The sequence below is a fragment of the Malaclemys terrapin genome, chromosome 5 (genome assembly GCF_027887155.1).
Source record: "Malaclemys terrapin pileata isolate rMalTer1 chromosome 5, rMalTer1.hap1, whole genome shotgun sequence".
NCBI classification, from domain to species: domain Eukaryota; kingdom Metazoa; phylum Chordata; order Testudines; family Emydidae; genus Malaclemys; species Malaclemys terrapin.
Genome location: NC_071509.1, coordinates 89313977 through 89334309, shown reverse-complemented (window position 1 = coordinate 89334309; position 20333 = coordinate 89313977). Strand labels below are relative to the sequence as shown.

The 20333-nt window shown below is 38.4% G+C and overlaps 1 protein-coding gene across 1 annotated transcript in view; it reads left to right on the top strand.

The window, feature by feature from the left end:
• USP38 (ubiquitin specific peptidase 38) overlaps nt 1-8353 on the top strand; it is a 29930-nt gene extending 21577 nt beyond the window's left edge. The window contains exons 9-10 of the mRNA XM_054029883.1: nt 17-1379; nt 7288-8353. Coding sequence (XP_053885858.1) covers nt 17-1379; nt 7288-7449 — 1525 coding nt within the window. The 3' untranslated portion in view covers nt 7450-8353. The remainder of the gene's footprint in view (nt 1-16; nt 1380-7287) is intronic.
• Nucleotides 8354-20333: the final 11980 nt, after the last annotated feature.

Here is a 20333-nt window from a genome sequence, read left to right as displayed (position 1 = left end):
TTTTTTTTTTTTCCAGACTGCATGAAGAAGAGAGAACCTTGAAAGCTTTGTCTTCAGCAAAGCCATCTGAGAATATGATGAGTGACGAGTCCTTGGCACAGGAAACTGCCAACAAGGCACAAGTGTTTACTGAGGAACCTTGCACAGGAGGTGAAGAAAGAACATTGATACAGAGAATGTTTGGAGGGAAACTACAGACCAGTATATGCTGTTTGAACTGCAAAAGTACTTCTCAAAAAGAAGAAGCCTTCACGGATCTATCGCTGGCATTTTGTCCTCCCACTTCCTTGGAAAATGTTGACATGCGAAGCATAACACATTCTTCTGAAGTGAAAGATGACTGCATGGTGCGAACTAGTATTGTAGCATCCCATCCTGTTGAAGAATCAGCACTTGATACATCTCTGGCAGTAAGTGATGGCTGTGAAACAGTTATGAATGAAGGAATTCTGAAAGACCTTCTTCCTGCTGAGTTGAGCTCTGAGAATATTACAGATTCTGATCTGTACAAAGTTCAGGATAGTAAGAATGTGTCTCAGAAGCCAGTAAGTGAAAATACTCCCTCAGTTACTGACTTACTGAATTATTTTCTGGCACCTGAGATTCTAAATGGAGACAACAAGTATTATTGTGAAAAATGTGCCTCTCTACAGAACGCAGAGAAAATTATGCAAATCATGGAGGAACCTGAATACCTCATTCTCACTCTCCTCAGATTTTCATATGATCCAAAGTGTCATATAAGGCGCAAAATCCTGGACAATGTGTGTCTACCACTTATTTTGGAATTACCAGTCAAAAGAACTGCATCCTCTTTAGGTGTAGTATCAAGGGGCTGGTCTGTGGATGTTGAATTCTCTGACACTGGAGAAAATCTTGCTAAAAAACTGAAGCCCTCGGGTGCGGAAGAAGTGTGCTGCCCAGAATTGGTACCCTATGTATTAAGCTCTGTTGTGGTACACTCTGGTATATCCTCTGAAAGTGGGCATTATTATTCTTATGCCAGAAATATCACTGGTTCAGGGCCCTCCTTAGGGCTGTGCCATCAATCAAAAACTATGGCTTTAGCTTCCCACGGCAGCTTGTTGACAGGGGAGATTTCCCATGCAGTTATAGAAAATGACCTGGACGCTAATGAGATGTCAAAAGAGTGGTTTCTATTTAATGACAGCAGAGTGACGTTTACCTCATTTCAGTCTGTCCAGAAAATTACCAGTAGGTTTCCAAAGGACACTGCTTATGTGCTGTTGTACAAAAAACAGAATTGTAGTAATGGTTTCAATGCCAATTCAGCAAATGGACTCTGGGTGAACGGAGACCCTCCTCTGCAGAAAGAGCTTATGGATGCTATTACAAAAGATAATAAACTGTATTTGCAGGTAAGATGAGAACATAACTAATGTGAAGAGTGGCAGTCTCCTGAGGACTGGCAAATGTGGATCAACTTGCTTGCTGTTTCTAAAATGGTTACTTCTAAACATTCTGGGGATTAATCTCAAAATCTTATAGCTCATAAATCCTGCGACCCTGATGCGCTAGCAACTGATGGATTAAGTAGTAAAATTTTAATCAAATTTACCAGTGCACAGCATTATGTGAAATGTTTTATATGAAGAACTTGCATGTTTTAACCTCGTTCTGTATTTCTAGGGCAGAGGTTCTCAAACTGTCCTTTGACCAGTGATAATCAATCCAGGATTGGATGATCAAAAAGTGCTGGTTCTTTTTATTGCTACCTGCTAAATTGCATTAAAAGAAGCTAAAAATATATTACATAGGAAAGTTAGGGAAATATTTGTGATACCAGTAAATATGGTCCATGCTAGAGCATTTCAGAACCACTGTTTTTTTGGGGTTCACTGACTACTTGTATAGTATGGTAAGGTTTTATTATTTATACCCTTTTTACAGTGGGTTAAATTATTTTAGTATAATCCTGCCTATCAAACCTAAACTGAAATTGGAAAAGTACAACTAACCCTCACTGTGAAGAACTATTATGGTACCTCCAGGTGCTGAAGAGAATTGTGGGTTTATGTTGTAACCTATTCTTGGCTTGCTATTTTCAAAACTTTGTGTGGTAAAGCATTACCACAAATTGACAGTCTTTGTTTACATGCTGATTGTTGTCTGCTCAGTAAGCACAGAGGAGTAGAATATAGCTTCTAAATGTCTTACCAACTATATCTCAGGCAGCTGTGACACTTTTGAATCAAGATTGTCATGCCTTCTTCATCAATCTGTTTACGTTTCTGTCTCCTTTAATTTGTTTCACAACAGTAAGGAAAATAAAATCTCGATGACGGTAAATCCATAATTGGTACTTACTGAATAGTAAGTTATATCTGCATAGTAACAATATGTAGGTAAAATGGAAATCTTGATCTTGCATAGACATATTTTAAAAGCTTCTGGAAATACAGGCCCACTGTTCTAGTCTGGGTTCCTAGCCGTACCTGACAGTTACATTTGGAAGAAAGAAAATTAGTAGGAGGCTAATGGCAAGTATTTATTGACTGTAATACAATCGGGGTCCTTTTGAATTATAATTCCATGTCCTAACATCTCTAACCCAACAGAAAAAAAGGGAAAAAATCCCTTAACCATAGCAGGTTACCAAGAGAGCTTCATAAAATAATGGAAGCAAAGGTGGGTCCTAACACTAAATATCAGCCACAGTAGATGGACAAGGCCTTTGCCCACTCCCATACAGGTATTTTCCTATTAGATCCAGTTCATCTGTCAGCCCCAGTAGCAGGATGACACAATTAAGCAGTTTGCTTTCTTAAGGTTTATAACATTAAGGATAGGAAATAGTTTAACTCCGACAAAACAGACCAACTGCACATTTTGTTCCAAGATTATTTTGTTGACATGTAACTATGAATTTTACAATTTTTAGTACAGATATAGTTTGATAACAAATATTGTTTCTTTTGAGTGCCCAGAAGTGTGCTAGATGCTTCAGAGACTCAAATAAATCTGTCCTTGCTCTGTAGAGTTCACAATATAAAGTAAAATATCTTACAACAAGTAAGATCATAATTTAACAACCTCTACCAGATTTATGGAAGTTGACATAGAATTCCTGAACAAACTGCAACTGAGTTAAGTCTCAGGTCTCCAGACTTCTCCTTTACTGGAGCAAAGCAGTACTGCAGCAATAAGTGCAAGGATGTAATATAGTAAAACACAGGCCTTAGCACTTGCAAATTCCAGGCTTTTAAGATATTGTAGCCATAACATTTTTATGTAACTGGAGGTTTCCGTGTGAAAGTAAAACTGCTCCTGGTGGAGTGAGACTGCTATGGCTCTGTTAGCTTCCATCTCGGTGAAAACTTGCAGCTATCTAATCTGTCCCCTATGTATTCTGTGGCGCAATGGTCCCAAACTTTGGCACTCCAGTGTGACAGAGTGGAAACTCTGTGGTAGCTTCTTTAGAGAGGCTTTTAATTATGAAAATGAATACATTGAGTACCGTAGCCTGCTGTTCATTTGGTATTAAATTCGTGGGTTTTTAACATTGTCCACACTTTCAGTTTTGCTATGTCATAGATTTTTTTGGTATTGTCTACACAACTGCATCATAAAATTTTGGCGGAAGGGGAAGCAGGTGGTTTGAGCAGCTGAATGAGGGCAGTTTTCTTATCTGCAGAGGTCTTGAGAGGCAGTATAGGATTGTGGGATAAACCCAATAGCTGGATGTTCTTGCTAAAACGATTAGCACTTGAATAATTTCATTACATTTACACTCATTTTTGTTTCAGAATTAACATGAGATCTTTGCTATTAAGTTCTATAGAATTTAATAGGGTTGACATTTTATAGAACCCTACAGGTTACTCTAAAAACTAATTTAATAAAGAGTTGCATCCTTTCTGTGGGGATTTTGAACCATGCTACAGAATTTCAGGCACTGAAAGCTCTTTGTAAACCTACTATTATAAACTGATGGCTAGATTGTGAATGTATATGAAAATCATATTTTGACAATCACCCAAATGATGACTTTGAGCAGCGTTTGTGTGCAAATGGAGTTTGGTGCATGTAAACTATCAGTTTTGCACACGATTGGTAGTGTACAGATGGAAGCCATATTAATGGCTCTTTTGAAACTTACCCTTTGGAATAAAAAGAGCAAATGTATTCTTTTCATGTCTTTAACATTTTTAGAGGTTATTTTACTCTTTTTTTCTTTTATCCTTCACTCAAACTCCAACCTCTCAATATTCAGTTGTGCTTTTTCATTAAGTTGTATCCTGTTAAGGATGTCCTTTCCTTTTCAAAAACACGTTCTTCAATATTGAGTTTCCATCCATCTCAAACTAATACATTGAATTTAGCAGCGTAGGCAAGAGGACAGTGTACAGAAGGATTGAAGGATAACACTTCACTATCCTCTAAACTGTGAAAGTTCAAACTTGTCCATTTCAATCCAGTTGATGTTTTGACTACGTTAGCAAGAGAGTTCTTACTTCAAAATTAAAAGGTTTGCTTAGGAACTTAGCTTCTGATTATCTGAAAGAGGAATGAAAGCAGTTATTTGTACTTAACTCAATATAGGATGTTAATATGTTAATTTTAAATAGGAAAGCAAGCAAGTAAGTTGAGTGTGTTTCACTAAAATCTCATGGATTATTAAAATCTAGGAACAGTTGCATTAATGAGACTTGTTTCTCTGTATTGTCTATCTCACTGGAAGCAGGAGGAGTATGTATTGATGACTCTCTCAACATAGAGCTCTATTCTCAAGCTGTAACAGTCTTACATGTAGAATTTTGTGCCAATAGATTGCCTGACAGAAGAAAACAAACACTTAAAATTGCCAAGACATAGTGAAGTGTTTTGTTGGAAACCACACAGTACTTTTCTGTTTTTATTTTTAGCATTGATGACACTAGAAGGGATTTTTTTTAATAGATGTACTCTATAAGTGTTCAAATACTTGTTTTGTGCCTCTTTAAAACGGTAATTTTATAGTATGTACATGTTACTTACATACATAGTACCAAAGGTTTTTTAGCACATGATGTAGTAACTAAGCTATGAACATGAATGGAACTAGTTTGCTCTGTTGTAGTTGCTGCTAAACAATATCTCCCAAGATCATTGGTGGGAGTCTTTCTTGTAACTCTACTATACTCTTCATTGAAAATCAGTGCACTGTTCTGGGGTTCCAGTTTGGTATGGGAGTCCCCTATACACAATGCACTTCATGGTCCTGCAGGAGATCATACCTCTGCTGCCAATAGTGTTTCCCAAGAAACACCACAGTGAAAAAGAGACACTTTGTTGATGATACACTGATGGAGCATTAGTGGTAAAGGCACAATTTTACTGGTAGCATAGGAATGGCAATAGGGTGACCAGACATCCTGATATTTAGGTTTGTCCCTAAAAGACCGGTCGGGACGCAGTTTGTCCCGATATTTCACTCCGCCGGCAGCACTGGGGTTTTGGTTTTTGCTCTGGCGGCGGACCTCCCCCCTTCTCTTCCTCTCCCCCCCCCCCCCCCCCGTGTCCTGATGTTTTCTTTCTCTCATCTGATCACCCTAAATGGCGAACCACTAATTTCTCTTTTCTTTTTATCCCATCTACCTCCACAGCCACAGAGGGAAGGGAGGAAAATACCTGCAATACAATGTTATGGATGAGATTTTTTTTAAAATTCAGTCGTTTATGGTTCTCATGACTGTAACTTACATTGTACACGTATTAAAGGATTTAAAGTTAATGCGACAGTTGGCATAGTGTTAACCTGCTTGCACAAGCAGTTTACATTAAGCAGATGCTTTGGGGCTTTTTTTTGGGGGGGGGGGGGGGGAAGGGAGGAATCTTTGTCCTAGCTGGAGCAGTTTAACTACCAGCTATATTATATACATGTCAAATTCAAATTATATAGGAACTTCATGCTTCCAGTTGACTGCCGTAATGCTGTAATAAAAATCCTTAGTTATAAACGTATATAATATAATGCAGAGCACATGGCTAGCCTAGAAGTTTTGCAATCTAAATGAGTTGCACATTTACTTCTGAATGTTTGGATAGCTAATCTATAGTAAATTTACAGCTCATAATGAGAAACTCCAATTACAACTGAATTGTATTAAAACAAAGGCTCTAGCAAGAGCATGTGGGAACCATTCCTTTAGTATCTCTCAATAACACTTTAGCTAGAAGTTATGTGGAATTTAATATTTCCCATTAACTTTGGATTCCATTCTTGTCCTGTGACTGGAGACTATTTACTGTTGTCACTCAGACATAGCCAGCATAAACTCTGCCTACTGATATTAAGTGACTGCCTTCAAATTCCAAAAGCAAAGTAAATCTGAATTAAGTAGGCCATTCAGTCCATGTTTAATGATGAGGGAATGAGTTAAATAGCTTCAAATTTAAGGCTGCATTTTTTGGCAGTACGAGTACTTAAACATGCAGCTATTTTTAGCATCACAGAAATTACATATACTGCATCTGTCTCGTATGATAGTGTAACACAAAGGATCCGAGTTTTTTTAATCATTGGCTCTGTCCCATGCTCTTGCACTATAAGGGTCTAGGTGACGTGCAAAAGAAATTGTCTGAATTCCCTCAGCTTTAGCAAGATATGCTTAGTGGCCCCAATAGCTGGGTAGAAGGAAGTTCCCTGGAACCTAGATATTTTATTTCTTTATTTTTTGCAATATCCAGCCTTACTCTGATTTAGCATCTCAGCCTGCATGAGATTTGTAATATCATAGAGCTGTCAGAGCTACCATGCAACAGCTCTTTAAGAAAAACTTGGATAAACCATATTGAATGAATAGACACTAATACATCATCCATGTTTTTTGCCTTTTGCGCCAGTGCAATTCCAATATCCTGCAATGGTTTAGTGTCAAAGGTGTCAGTTGCAGCTAAAACAAATGCGTTTCATTTAGCTTTTGAACATGAGAAGTTCTGTGAAAAGATGGGCTCCGTACCATACTTCTAAACTCGAAGACAATCTCACCAAGATTTATCTTCAGTCATGTTTGTTAGTTACTTAGGGCCAGATTCTCTTATCCTTGCTTGCCTTCTGCAATGCTTCGCTTTCTGAAATAGTCCCTGGATACTGGCACACTGCAAGTTGAAAACAAAAAAGTAAAACAGTTTAATAGAGAATCCGTTGTATGGTTTATAGTTTTCTTATTTTTCCCTAGTTTATGTACCTAGTTCTTACTGAACTGGCTTTTAAAACCAGTTTAGATACAAATGCAATAAGTTTCAATTTTGGAGTTTTTAACTGCCTCTATTCTTTAATTTCAGGAGCAAGAACTTAGTGCTCGAACACAAGCACTACAAGCAGCCTCGGCCTCGTGCTCTTTTCGACCCAATGGATTTGATGACAATGATCCCCCAGGAAGCTGTGGACCGACCGGTGGCGGGGGTGGGGGAGGATTCAGTACTATTGGTAGACTAGTGTTTTGAGGAAGACCTAGAATACATTGGATCCAAAACAGCTCCCACTGCTGCTTAGGACTGTTAAATCACTGAACTGCTTCAATATCATACCAAGCTTTTGTTTTTGAGACATAATCCTTGTTCAGAAAACAAATGTTAATTTTGTTTGTTTTGGTTTTATTTGAAATAAATAAGTGCATCATGGAGAAAACTACCTCTTAAAATTCCTGTTGTTTTAATAGCAAGATGTGCTTCTCCAAAAAAGAGAGGAGAAAAAAAATATATATGTAATGATGCTGCATAAAATTTAATAAATGCAGTTAAATCAGTTTGTACTATCCCAAGCCACTGAATAAAGGAAGAGAGAGTTCATTCATAATCTTTTAAAAGAGAGATGGTTATTCAACAGTGGAATGCTTTCAGGTGGGCATAATTGCATACATATTTTTTCCTTCATAAGTTCTGGAAATCTTAATGGTGGCAGAGAGGATGCACCCTTATAATGAAGGCAATAACTTAAATTTTAAAATGTGACCTGCTACAGTACTTTCCAGGGTAGAAGTTATTCAGATTCAGTATATTTTCATTTTGAGTAAAACTGTAAAAAGTCATTTATACACGTTTGCTAAATCATTTTCAAGAAATGTGCATGGTCTTGTAGGAACAAAATTTTTAACTAGAAATTGCTAAATTTGTAGTATTTCTAATTGTTTTGAGCATTTTTAAATTATTTCAGGAAGTATATCTGCTCTGTATTTGAAAGGAGGAGGTTCTGTATGTGCCTTGCAGTACTGTAACTTAAATACAAAACTTTCTGAGGCTGTGGAAGAGTTAAAGAACAATGTTAGAAATTGTTTTGTTAATATTAGAAATTAATACATTTTTTGGAAAGTTATTAGATTTTCCAGAAGTAAAATCTGATGGTTCTAAACCTCTCATGTTGTCCATTATTTACAGTTCAGTGGGGTGGTTTTTGAATTGCAGCTTCTCTGGTCTACATTATTAATAAGCTGATGATAAGCCCTGATTCATAGTTGCAGAGTTGTAAATTGTTTTGTCCAAAAAGCTGCTGAGTTGATCCTTACCAAATGGGTTAAGGTGTCTCAGACTGCCTGCACTTCCCACTATCCAGATTATTTTCCTTTATGCTTGTCCAACAATAGGAACTTTGCCTTAGAAGAGAATCACTAATGATGTTACTTAGTTTGTCCCTCTTGGGCACTTCCAGCCTCTCCGAGGAACATCTGAAGACACTTTCTTTATCCCAGTGACATACTGACCCCTTGGCTGTGCTGATTCATAGACTTTAAGGTAAGAAGGGACCATTATGATAATCTAGTCCGACCTCCTGCACAACGCAGGCCACAGAATCTCACCCACCCACTCCTATAACAAACCCCTAACCTATGCCTGAGTTATTGAAGTCCTCAAATCGTGGTTTAAAGACCTCAAGGTGCAGAGAATCCTCCAGCAAGTGACCCGTGCCCTATGCTGCAGAGGAAGGTGAAAAACCCCCAGGGCCTCTGCCAATCTGCCCTGAAGGAAAATTCCCTCCTGGCCCCAAATATGGCGATCAGTTAAACCCTGAGCATGGGGGCAAGACTCACCAGCCAGCACCCAGGAAAGAATTCTCTGTAGTAACTCTGATCCCACCCCATCTAACATCCCATCACAGACCATTGGGCATATTTACCTGCTAATAATCAAAGATCAATTAATTGCCAAAATTAGGCTATCCCATTATACCATACCCTCCATAAACTTATCAAGCTTAGTCTTGAAGCCAGATATGTCTTTTGCCCCTACTACTCCCCTTGGAAGGCTTTTCCAGAACTTCACTCCTCTAATGGTTAGAAACCTTCATTTAATTTCAAATCTAACCTTCCTAATGTCCAGTTTATATCCATTTGTTCTTGTGTCCACATTGGTACTAAGCTTAAATAATTCCTCTCCCTCCCTGATATTTATCCCTCTGATATATTTATAAAGAGCAGTCACATCTCCCCTCACCTTCTTTTGGTTAGGCTAAACAAGCCAAGCTCTTTGAGTCTCCTTTCATAAGACAGGTTTTCCATTCCTCGGATCATCCTTCTCTGTACCTGTTCGCGTTTGAATTCATCCTTCTTAAAATGGGAGACCAGAACTGCACACAATATTCCAGATGAGGTCTCACCAGTGCCTTGTATAACGGTACTAACACCTCCTTATCTTTATTGGAAATACCTCGCCTGATGCATCCCAAGACTGCATTAGCTTTTTTTAACGGCCATATCACATTGGCAGCTCATAGTCATCCTGTGATCAACCAATACTCAGAGGTCCTTCTCCTCCTCTGTTACTTCCAACTGATATGTCCCCAATTTATAACCAAAATTCTTGTTAATCCCTAAATGCATGACCTTGCACTTTTCACTATTAAATTTCATCCTGTTACTATTACTCCAGTTTACAAAGTCATCCAGATCTTCCTGTATGATATTCCGGTCCTTCTCTGAATTAGCAATACCTCCCAGCTTTGTGTCATCCGCAAACTTTATTAGCACATTCCCACTTCTTGTGCCAAGGTCAGTTTAAAAAAAAAAAAAAAAAAAAAAAAATTGCTCCCAAAACCGATCCTTGAGGAATTCCACTAATAAACTCCTTCCAGCCTAACAGTTCACCTTTCAGTATGACCCGTTGTACTCTCCCCTTTAACCAGTTCCTTATCCACCTTTCAGTTTTCGTATTGATCCCCATATTTTCCATTTTAGCTAATAATTCCCCATGTGGAACCGTATCAAATGCCTTACCGAAATCGAGGTAAATTAGATCCACTGCGTTTCCTTTGTCTAAAAAATCTGTTACCTTCTCAAAGAAGGAGATCGGGTTGGTTTGGCACAATCTACCTTTGGGACAAAATACAACATGGTTTTACAAATTACCATTGACCTCAATATCCTTAACTACTGTTTCCTTCAAAAAAAATTTTCCAAGACCTTGCATGCTACAGATGTCTATAGTTACTCGGATCACTTTTTTTTCCTTTCTTAAAAATAGGAACTATGTTAGCAATTCTCCAGTCGTACGGTACAACCCCTGAGTTTATTGATTCATTAAAAATTCTTGCTAATGGGCTTGCAATTTCATGTGCCAGTTCCTTTAATATTCTTAGATGAAGATTATCTGGGCCCCCCGATTTAGTCCCATTAAGCTGTTTTGAGTTTGGCTTCTACCTCGGATGTGGTAATATCTACCTCCATATCCTCATTCCTATTTGTCATCCTACCATTATCCGTAAGTTCCTCATTAGCTCATTAAAGACTGAGGCAAAGTATTTGTTTAGATATTGGGCCATGCCTAGATTATCCTTTAACCTCCACTCCATTCTCAGTGTTTAGCGGTCCCACTTCTTCTTTCTTTGTTTTCTTCTTATTTATATGGCTATAGAACCTTTTACTATTGGTTTTAATTCCCTTTGCAAGGTCCAACTCTACATGGCTTTTGGCCTTTCTCACTTTATCCCTACATGTTCTGACCTCAATAAGGTAGCTTTCCTTGCTAATCCCTCCCTTCTTCCTCTCCTTGTAGGCTTTCTGCTTTTTCTTAATCACCTCTCTGAGATGCTTGTTCATCCAGCTTAGTCTACAACTCCTGCCTATGAATTTTTTCCCCTTTCTTGGGATGCAGGCTTCGGATAGTTTCTGCAACTTTGACTTGAAGTAATTCCAGGCCTCCTCCGCCTTTAGATCCACAAGTTCTTCAGTCCAATCCACTTCCCTAACTAATTTCCTTAATTCTTTAAAGTTAGCCTTTTTAAAATCAAAAACCCTAGTCCCAGATCTATTTTTGTTTATCCTTCCATCTAGTTTGAACTGAATTATCTCATGATCACTCGAACCAAGGTTGTCCCCTACAACCATTTCTTCTATGAGGTCCTCACTACTCATCAAAACCAAATCTAAAATGGCATCCCCTCTTGTTGGTTCTTCAACTACTTGGTGAAGGAATCCATCAGCTATCGCATCCAGGAAAATCTGAGCCTTATTATTATTACTAGCACTTGTCCTCCAGTCTATATCTGAGAAGTTAGTCTCCCATGATCGCACAATTCCCATTAGTGTTTACTTCATTAAAAAGTTTAACGAGGTCTCTATCCATATCCAAATCGGATCCCGGCGGTCTGTAGCACACCTCAAGCACTATCTCAGGGGAGGCTCTAGTAGCTTTCTTTCCCAGGGTGATTTTTGCCCAGACAGACTCTTATCCATTCCATCACTTATTTCTTTACAGTCTACCTCATCACTGATATACAATGCTACTCTACCACCTTTGCCTTTATTTCTGTCTTTCCTAAACAGCACATAGCCTTCAATACCTGTACTCCAGTCATGACTACTATTCCACCATGTTTCTGTTATCCCTATAATATCTGATTTCACTTCCTGCGCCAGTAGCTCTAGTACCTCCATTGTTTTACCTTGGCTCCTCGCATTAGTGTACAAACATCTTAATCTTTGCCGTTTGGCTTCACTGACATTCTTTACCCGATTAGGCACAGACATTGTGTTGCCAGTATCACCTATTAGACTGGTATCTACACTACCCTTCCTCCTTGCATCCATTCTCATACCCATGGCTGTATCCTTTCTTACTTTGTTTTCTTCCTTTTCAATGTTAAATTCCGGTGTAGAGATTACCTGGACATCTCCCAACCATCTCCCCCAAATTCCTAGTTTAAAGCTCTCTTAATCAGTTGTGCTAGCCTCCATCCTAGAAGTCTATTTCCCTCCTTCCTCAGGTGAAGTCCATCCTGAGAGAACAGTCCTCTGTCCATGAATGCTTCCCAGTGGCCATACATCCCAAAGCCCTCCTTATAGCACCACTGCCTGAGTCATCTGTTGATCGCCATAATCTTGTCACACCTTTATTGCCCTTCTCTAGGAACGGGCAGAATCCCACTGAAGATCACCTGAGCCTCGATTTCCTTAAGTGTCTTCCCCAGCCTGGCATAGTCTCCCTTGATACGTTCCAGCGAGAATCTAGTCGTATCATTTGTTCCCACATGAAGGACAATAAGTGGATTCTTTCCCACTCCCGTTAGGATCCTTTTCAGCCTCAGGTCCACATCCCGTATCTTAGCACCCGGCAGACAGCACACCCTTCTGTTCTCTGGATCAGCTCTAGTTACAGGCCTGTCTATTTTTCTCAGTAAGGAGTCCCCAATCACGTAGACCTGCCTTTTCCTGGTGATGGTGCAATTCTCCAGTCTACCCCTGCTCCCTCTGGCTGCAAGTCCATTCGATTTTTATTGTCCCTTGCAATCCTCTGCAACCCATCCCATCCTGGGGTTCATATTTGGTGTTATCTCCATTGACTCTTCCCCTTGTCCTATAGGACTAACTGCTCTTCTCTTCTTCCTTGCCCTCTCACCTTCAGCGACCACCTGCTGTGTCCCTTCATTTTCCAACTCCGCAAACCTGTTCCTGAGCTCTCTTTCTCCTTCACTAGTCCGTCTTTTCTTCTGCCTGGTTCTCTTAGTCACATTAATACTGAAATCTGTTGCAGTTCAGGACTCTTGTCTTCATTTAAAAAAACAAACAAAAACTCTGTTTTGGTGTCTTAGGCCCAGATCCCAAAGGTGCTTAATCTCTCATTTTGCATTGAAATCAGTGGAAGTTAGGAGCCTAAAATACCTTTGTGGATCTGGGCCTTAATCTCTACCTCCTGATTTATATTTATACACGACATCCTTTGAAATTATGCATAGATTAGTGGTGCACATACCTCTAAAATTGCTAGAGAGCATTCACAGGATAATCCAAATTCAGGTGCACAGTGTTGAAAGTCTGTAGGATCTATTTAAGTAATATCTGCATCATTAATTAGTTTGATATTAATAACAAATGAGTTGATAAATTATAAACGAGTACCAAACTTCTTCAAAAGAAATATAAATTTGGGTGTACAATGAAGAGGAGCATAGACGTAAAACACTTGCACAATTGAATCCAGTTTGTCTTTAAAATATGCACTTTACCTAGAAGGGTAAGTTCCAGTTTTACACCATCTGTAAAATGAGGATATTTGTACTAATCTTTGTAAAGTGCTTTGAGAGCTACTACTACAAAGCACTATGTAAGAACTAGGATATTTTTTATTATTATTTATTTTTTGTTTGGTTAATGTTTCTTTATATTGTGCTTGGTTTTAACAAAACACTCCTTTGACAGTGCCAGGACCTTGAAATGTGCATATTTCAGGTGTTTTTCTGAACAATAGCAAAGACTTGAAATAAATACTAAAAGCAACAAATGTGGATCAGGAAAACTTCTTTGATTTGTCATGGGAGCAAACTTTTTTTATACCTTTTTGGTTTTTAAATGTAAAAAAAGTATATTTTTAAGGACTTATTTTATTTGACTAATTGAACAGACAATCAAATTATAAATAATGAACAGTATAACTTTAAAAAAAAATTGTTTTTCAAATGACTAGTGCTCATGAGTCAGACCAACCCATCTTGATCTTTGAAAAGTGGAAGAAGATGCTATTCAAGCTTCCAAACAGTTTTTTTGACAATTTATAATATCTTGGCTTGTCTGCGGTACCTCTGCTATTCCCGTTCTGGGCCTTTGCATCAGGTTCTCGGTCATGGAGACTTGAGATGCACCATGGAGCACAGAGCATGCTATGCCTTCTGCAGCCTCAAAATGCACCTTACTAGTGATGGCTCTGGACTTCTATGTGGCGCATAGAATCATCCTACCACTCTGTGTCCCTAGGCTTCCGCACCTCTGTTTCTCGCCATGGCTTATTTAGCAGGGCTAGTTTTTGTTTCTTACAAGAGCTTTCTCTTTTGGGGGATTTTGAACTGGAAAATTTATTCAGTAAATAGCTCATCCTTTTATAAAATAATATTCTTATCAACAGGAACACAGAGAAATGGGTTAAAATAACAAAGAAAGCTCCACACATTAATTTTCAACTGTTCTTTCCTTGTAAGTTTTGGGTAAATTCTATTCAGCCTAGACATCCCTACTCCTGAACTGCAGGAGAGTCAACCCCTTCAGCATTCTCTCAGTATCTCTCTCTATCTCCAGCTGCCCACTCACTCCCCCACTGTAGGGCAGGGGAGTTTAATAGGTTAGTGTTCCTTGGATCCTAGTGTTTGGCCTGGGAAAAATAAGCCTAGCCTGACTGAAGCCAGGCCTTTCCATTTAATATCTCTATAATTCTGTTGAGGATCCTTGGTATTCTGTCTGGAGGTGTCTCACCTCTGTCATTGTTTAGTGTCCTTTTTGTAAACCCGTAAACTCCTTTCACTTAACTCCATGTAGTTATACAGAATAATATCAAGCAGGTAACTAGAAATATAATAGAAATACAGAAAAAGCCCACCTTCTCCAAAGGATGTGAACAAATTAGAATGATCAAACAGTAATTTCACTTATGATGTGGTTGAGGTTTGGGACTAGGTTTTCTAAAGATTAAATGACTAGTTCACTTTGCCACTGACATCTCTCACAAACTTAAAATCCAGTTAAAAGAAACTACACCCACCTTTAGGTCTCCTTGCCATTTTTTCTTTGTCTTACAGTTGCATTTATCTGGTGAATATTTTTAGATGGCTTTTTTCTCCCCCATTGCTGTGTGGGAAAACCTACACAAACAGGAAATTGACTGCCTACCTGTGGGATTGGCTGACTACGTGTAATGCAATCTAATGCACAAAGTAAACAAAAAGAGCAATGTTTGGTTTCTCTGGATCAGTTTATAGTGATCTTGGATTATTCAAACACTTTAGGTTAAAAAAAATGAAGTTATTTTTAAAGTGGCTGTGTAAATATGAAATATTTTTGGAAGGGTCATTTGTGTTTTTCTGTTTGTCCTGTAAAAATCTAAATCTTGTTGACTTTCTAAAAATAATTTGTGATGTCTGAATACCGCTGCTCTACACTATCTGTTTAGTGTGTTTTTGAAAGGTTTACACATTCTTGTTTACTTACTCTGAATGGGGTCTCAACACCCTGGAGTTTTAAACAACGTAACAGAAATGGGAATGGATCTAGTTAAGTATAAAATTAAGTTACACCTCATGTTGAATAAAACTCAGTTACTTGTCCCTGATTACCTTTTGTTAACCTAGGTGGAGATTCATTTTTTAAAAACTACTTAAGACCAAAATTTCCAGTTAACATCTGAATATGTGGGAGTAAAACTCCTTATCTTTCAAACTAGAGAATATAGAGTAGAACTGCCTTTTAAGAGCAAAGTATCTAACTTTGTCAAAAGGAGTGAAGTGATGGTAATATTACTGTCTGCCACAGTATCCCAGACCTGCTCTGTGGAGCAGTATGAGTAAATATTCTGATAGTTTATTCACAAGTCTGCACAACTCTGTTCCTGTGCTTTTTCCATGTTTGTTAGTCAACCTTTTGGAAAAGATACAAAATGTTGGACATTTCTTCTGAGGCCTGCAGTCTATTTGATTCAGTGCAGTATGTACAGTTGTACTAAGGCATCAGGATTATTCTTCACATTTAAAAAAAAATCAAATTTTAATGCAGAGGAGTCATTTTGTTACTGGATTTATAGCTATCCCCTTAACTTATTTTTTTTGATGCATCTGGTCCTGTGCATTTCTCACCAATGGAGTGTAGTATTGGACTGTTGTGTAGTATAACCGTAACAAATAGTGGCACTGGATATGGAGTTGATTCTTACTATAAGATGAAGGAGAGGGTGCCCGGCATAGGTAACTGAACAAAGCCAAGCCACTTATCTCTTCTAGCTTGCTCTTCTCCCCTCCCCCTTTTCCTGTCCTCTTGCACGAGCTACTCTATGAAATGAAACAGGAATCTCATCTGAACAATTACTTCTGTTTCAGTTCTAGGGATGAGCCATTTTAGTCAGTCTGCACCCAATAAACAACTCATTTATGTGGCAGAATCCCATTTTCTGCAGTTATATGACCTCGCTTAGCATTCTTTGCTACTCTTCCCCTTTGGCACAGGAGTCTCTTGTTTTAAAGGTTCATTATAATTTGGATTCTCCTCATGCCTCCTTGCTTCCCCATAGTGGGACATACTAAAATATATAGATCTAAGAGCATATAAAGATGATACACAGAAAATAGTAGGTACTAAAGAGCTCTTTAATGGAGCACCGTGAAGCAAAAATCAAGGGCTGGAAGTAGAAGCTAAACAAGTTCAAATGACCCACACATTTTTAAGCATGAGGGTGATGTATTCTCCATCTCTTGCTGTCTTCAAAGCAAGAGTGGATGCCTTTCAAGAAGATAAACCTTAACCAAACACGTTATGGGGCTCAGTACATTTAATGGTCTGTGATATACAGGAGATCAGATTAGATGACCTAATGGTCTAATCTGACCTTAAACTCCTGGAATGTAGGTTAAGATGGAGCTTGAGTGACTGTGGTTTAGGAAATTAACAGGCTTCTAAAGTGTTAATTCAAATGTGACCAGTGAAGCACTTCTGATGCTATTTGTAAGAAAACCTCAAGATCTAACAAGTAAACACAAAGTACACAAAACAGATTATGTAAGGGACAAAACCTACACACACTTGAAAAACAGTCATCCTACAGCAAATTGTTATAGTAATGTCAATTTGACTTGTCCCTTGAGCACACGCACAGGCTCACACTGGTCTCCTGAGTGGCATCTGGAATCTGCAGGAGAGTGTCAGCTTGTACCAAGTGTGTGGCTTTAAATATTTTTCAACAGCAGCCTCCTTGGGGCTTGAGTGGAAGATTTGGAGGTCTGTGGGGCAACAAGAAATGAAAAATGAAGAACGGCAGGAACGAAGGGGAGAGTGAAGGAGATGATAAAGGAAACCTACAGCTGGGAAAGGGGAAAACATTTTAAAAGAGAAAATATGAGCGTCTCGCCTAACTAAAGCAGGCTACACTTTGGTTTCTAGACAAACTTAGGCTACATCTACACTATGCACTAGTGGATATGATTCCCAGCTCACATAGACTTATTTGCTCTAGTTGTCATTGTAGTAGCATATTCATGGTAACATGGCTGAGGCAAGTGGTAGTGTGGGCTAGCTGCCCTCAGTACAAAATCCACCTGAAATCAATGGGTATGAACTTAGCACAGCTAGTCGGTGCCGCTGCTTGCCACTGTCGACACAAGATGGGAATCGGTCCCCCATCTTAGAGCCAATGGGTACAGGACATCGCAATTTCCTAGTTACTTCCCAGTCCTGAACAAAAGTAATGTGATCTAGTCAATTCTTAAGAACTAGCTGGAAAAGCACTGAAGTAGGCATGCCCAAAGTACAACCTGCAGCTGCCTCTTTAGCCCTGATGCAGCTCATGAAGAGGATGTGGCCTGACATGCATGTCTCCATCTTGATCAGAGCAGGCTTTCTTAGTGTCAAGAGCATGCACTAGTCTGCCAATAGGCAAAACAGCTTTGATCAAGGAGTAGAGCATATTGAGGCACCGTGCTGCTTGTGTACCACTACACTATATGAAAGATTATCCTGTTGGGCAGTATCGCTTTGATTAGACCTCTTGGTGATAGCACTATTAACTTTTTTACAACTTGTTTTCCCACAATGCATTTTATATTAGCTGTTTTAATAATGTAAAGAAAAATGTCAGTCTGATTTGTATTATGGCAAATTGCACCATCCCACAGTTCTGTGGCAAGAGCACTTTTCACACTCTAGCGAGAAATGATTTAATATCCCACTTCTTTAAAAGCCACGCTACATGTCCTCATTTCCCTTATTCCCTGCACACACAAAAAACCCAACTGTTCTTGTTAAAGAAACCAGTATGATAGCTAGAAATTAATGTTCAAGGTTGGATTTTCCAAAAGAATAATATATTATATTTTCAATTTTTTATTAATAGCTTCTGTTATTTGGTATAGCAGCTTACAGAATCTCTTGTCTAAATCCTGTTTTGTAATGTACTGCTGGATTCAATATGCATTCTTATAAGTAAGCACTAAGCACAACATACATAAAATATTTTTATTATATTCCTGATAGAAAAATAAAGAACAGGGCAGGAAGCAGTCAATGAATGAATTACAGAAATGTTGAAAGGCACAAGTAGGTAAAGGTCAGAATTTTTCCTTTGTTCCTGGTTCAATAGCTATTTCTAATACTATTTTAAAGGTTTTACTGAGTTCAAGGATAGACATTCAGATAAAGGAAAATACTGACAGTTTTTCCCCAGCTATTTTTCACCCAGTTTTAAAAGCATAAATGTGGTGATGTTCTCAAATCTCTCATTGAGTAGCACATCTAAATTTACAGAACATAAATAGCAACTTCTAACTAAATAACCCACAGGTCTACTGAATCAAAATGGTGTTTGTTTGTTTTTTAAAGCTTTCAGACCCAATACTATGCATCTGATAGTGGGCTGGAAGAATCATAGAATATCAGGGTTGGAAGGGACCTCAGGAGGTCACCTAGTCCAAGCCCCTGCTCAAAGCAGGATCAATCCTCCAGACAGATTTTTGACCCAGATCCCTAAATGGCCCCTTCAAGGATTGAACTCACGCCCTGGGTTTGTTTAGTAGGCCAATACTCAAACCACGGAGCCATCTCAAAATAGTGTTGCTTTAGCTGTTTTATCTTGCTGCATCTTACCTATGGAACAGTGAATAATAGAATAACATATTTAAAAGCGGTTTTGGTGTTTCTTAATTTAAATGCTTTCTCTGTTTATGTTGGCAAATTTACTATACATTTCTTACCATGAAAAAAAAATCCCAATATAAATCTTAAAACTATATTCCATGAAAATCTAAATAGCATTGTTGGCATGAGAAACAGTTCCTTGCATATACAGCTGCACACACACAAAAAACATTACCTTAAGAGAGGTCATGAAATTGCTACAGAAAAAAATTATCACCAGTGAAAATGCAGCAGTCCAAATGAAAATGGAACTAAACCAGTGTAAATATTTTGCACAGGAACATTCTGGCCTCCTATAAATAAAGACTGAGGTTCTCAAAGTCTCCAACTTTCTTTTTGCAGACCAATCTGGATTGTTTAGGGAGGGAAGGAATTAGGTTAGCCCCAATGATAATAGGAGCACAAACAGGTTATGCCTTGTTTAGCTTGACCAATTATTGACCTTTTTTTTAAGCATACAAGACCTTTTAGTTTGGTGATTTTTCATTTTAAATATCCTATTCTTTAGTCACAAAAGTTAAACATTGCAAACCCACACACCATACTTAAGAAAGGCATAGTCCCTCCCTAAATTTCATAAATCTGTGTGTGGGAGCACTGAATTTAGGCAAGTGTTGTGTGTGGACCAAAGTAATCCTTAGCTCTGATTAGTACAGCTTGCTTGTGTAAATAGCTAGCTATCTTCTAAGGAGGTTCACTTTTCTTTGGCTGATTTGTGTGTGGGGGGGGGGCCTTTACTTTTTTCAGATGGTGAAATGTTTTTGATGGGGGGAAAACACTGTATTCACAATCAAAGCAATTAAAAATTAATAGACATTTTAATTAAATAAAAATCGTGACAGAATTTCAACTTTGAATTATAAAGCAGCACACACTTGAGGCAGGTAAATATTGGCTAGCATCATTAGGTATTTTACAGGAGGACTCCTATTGTTTCCAACAGAAATACACCTCTACCCCGATATAATGTTGTCCTCGGGAGCCAAAAAACCTTACCGTGTTATAGGTGAAACCGCATTATATCGAACTTGCTTTGATCCGCCAGAGCACACAGCCCCATCCCCCTGCAGCGCTGCTTTACCGCGTTATATCTGAATTCGTGTTATATCGGATCGCATTATATCGGGGTAGAGGTGTATATTTAAAATTACAATTAAGACACATTAAAAGAGGTATAAACTTTATACAGTTCAAATATGGCCTGCTTTTAAATCAGACTGTAATCGACAAGTATGTAAC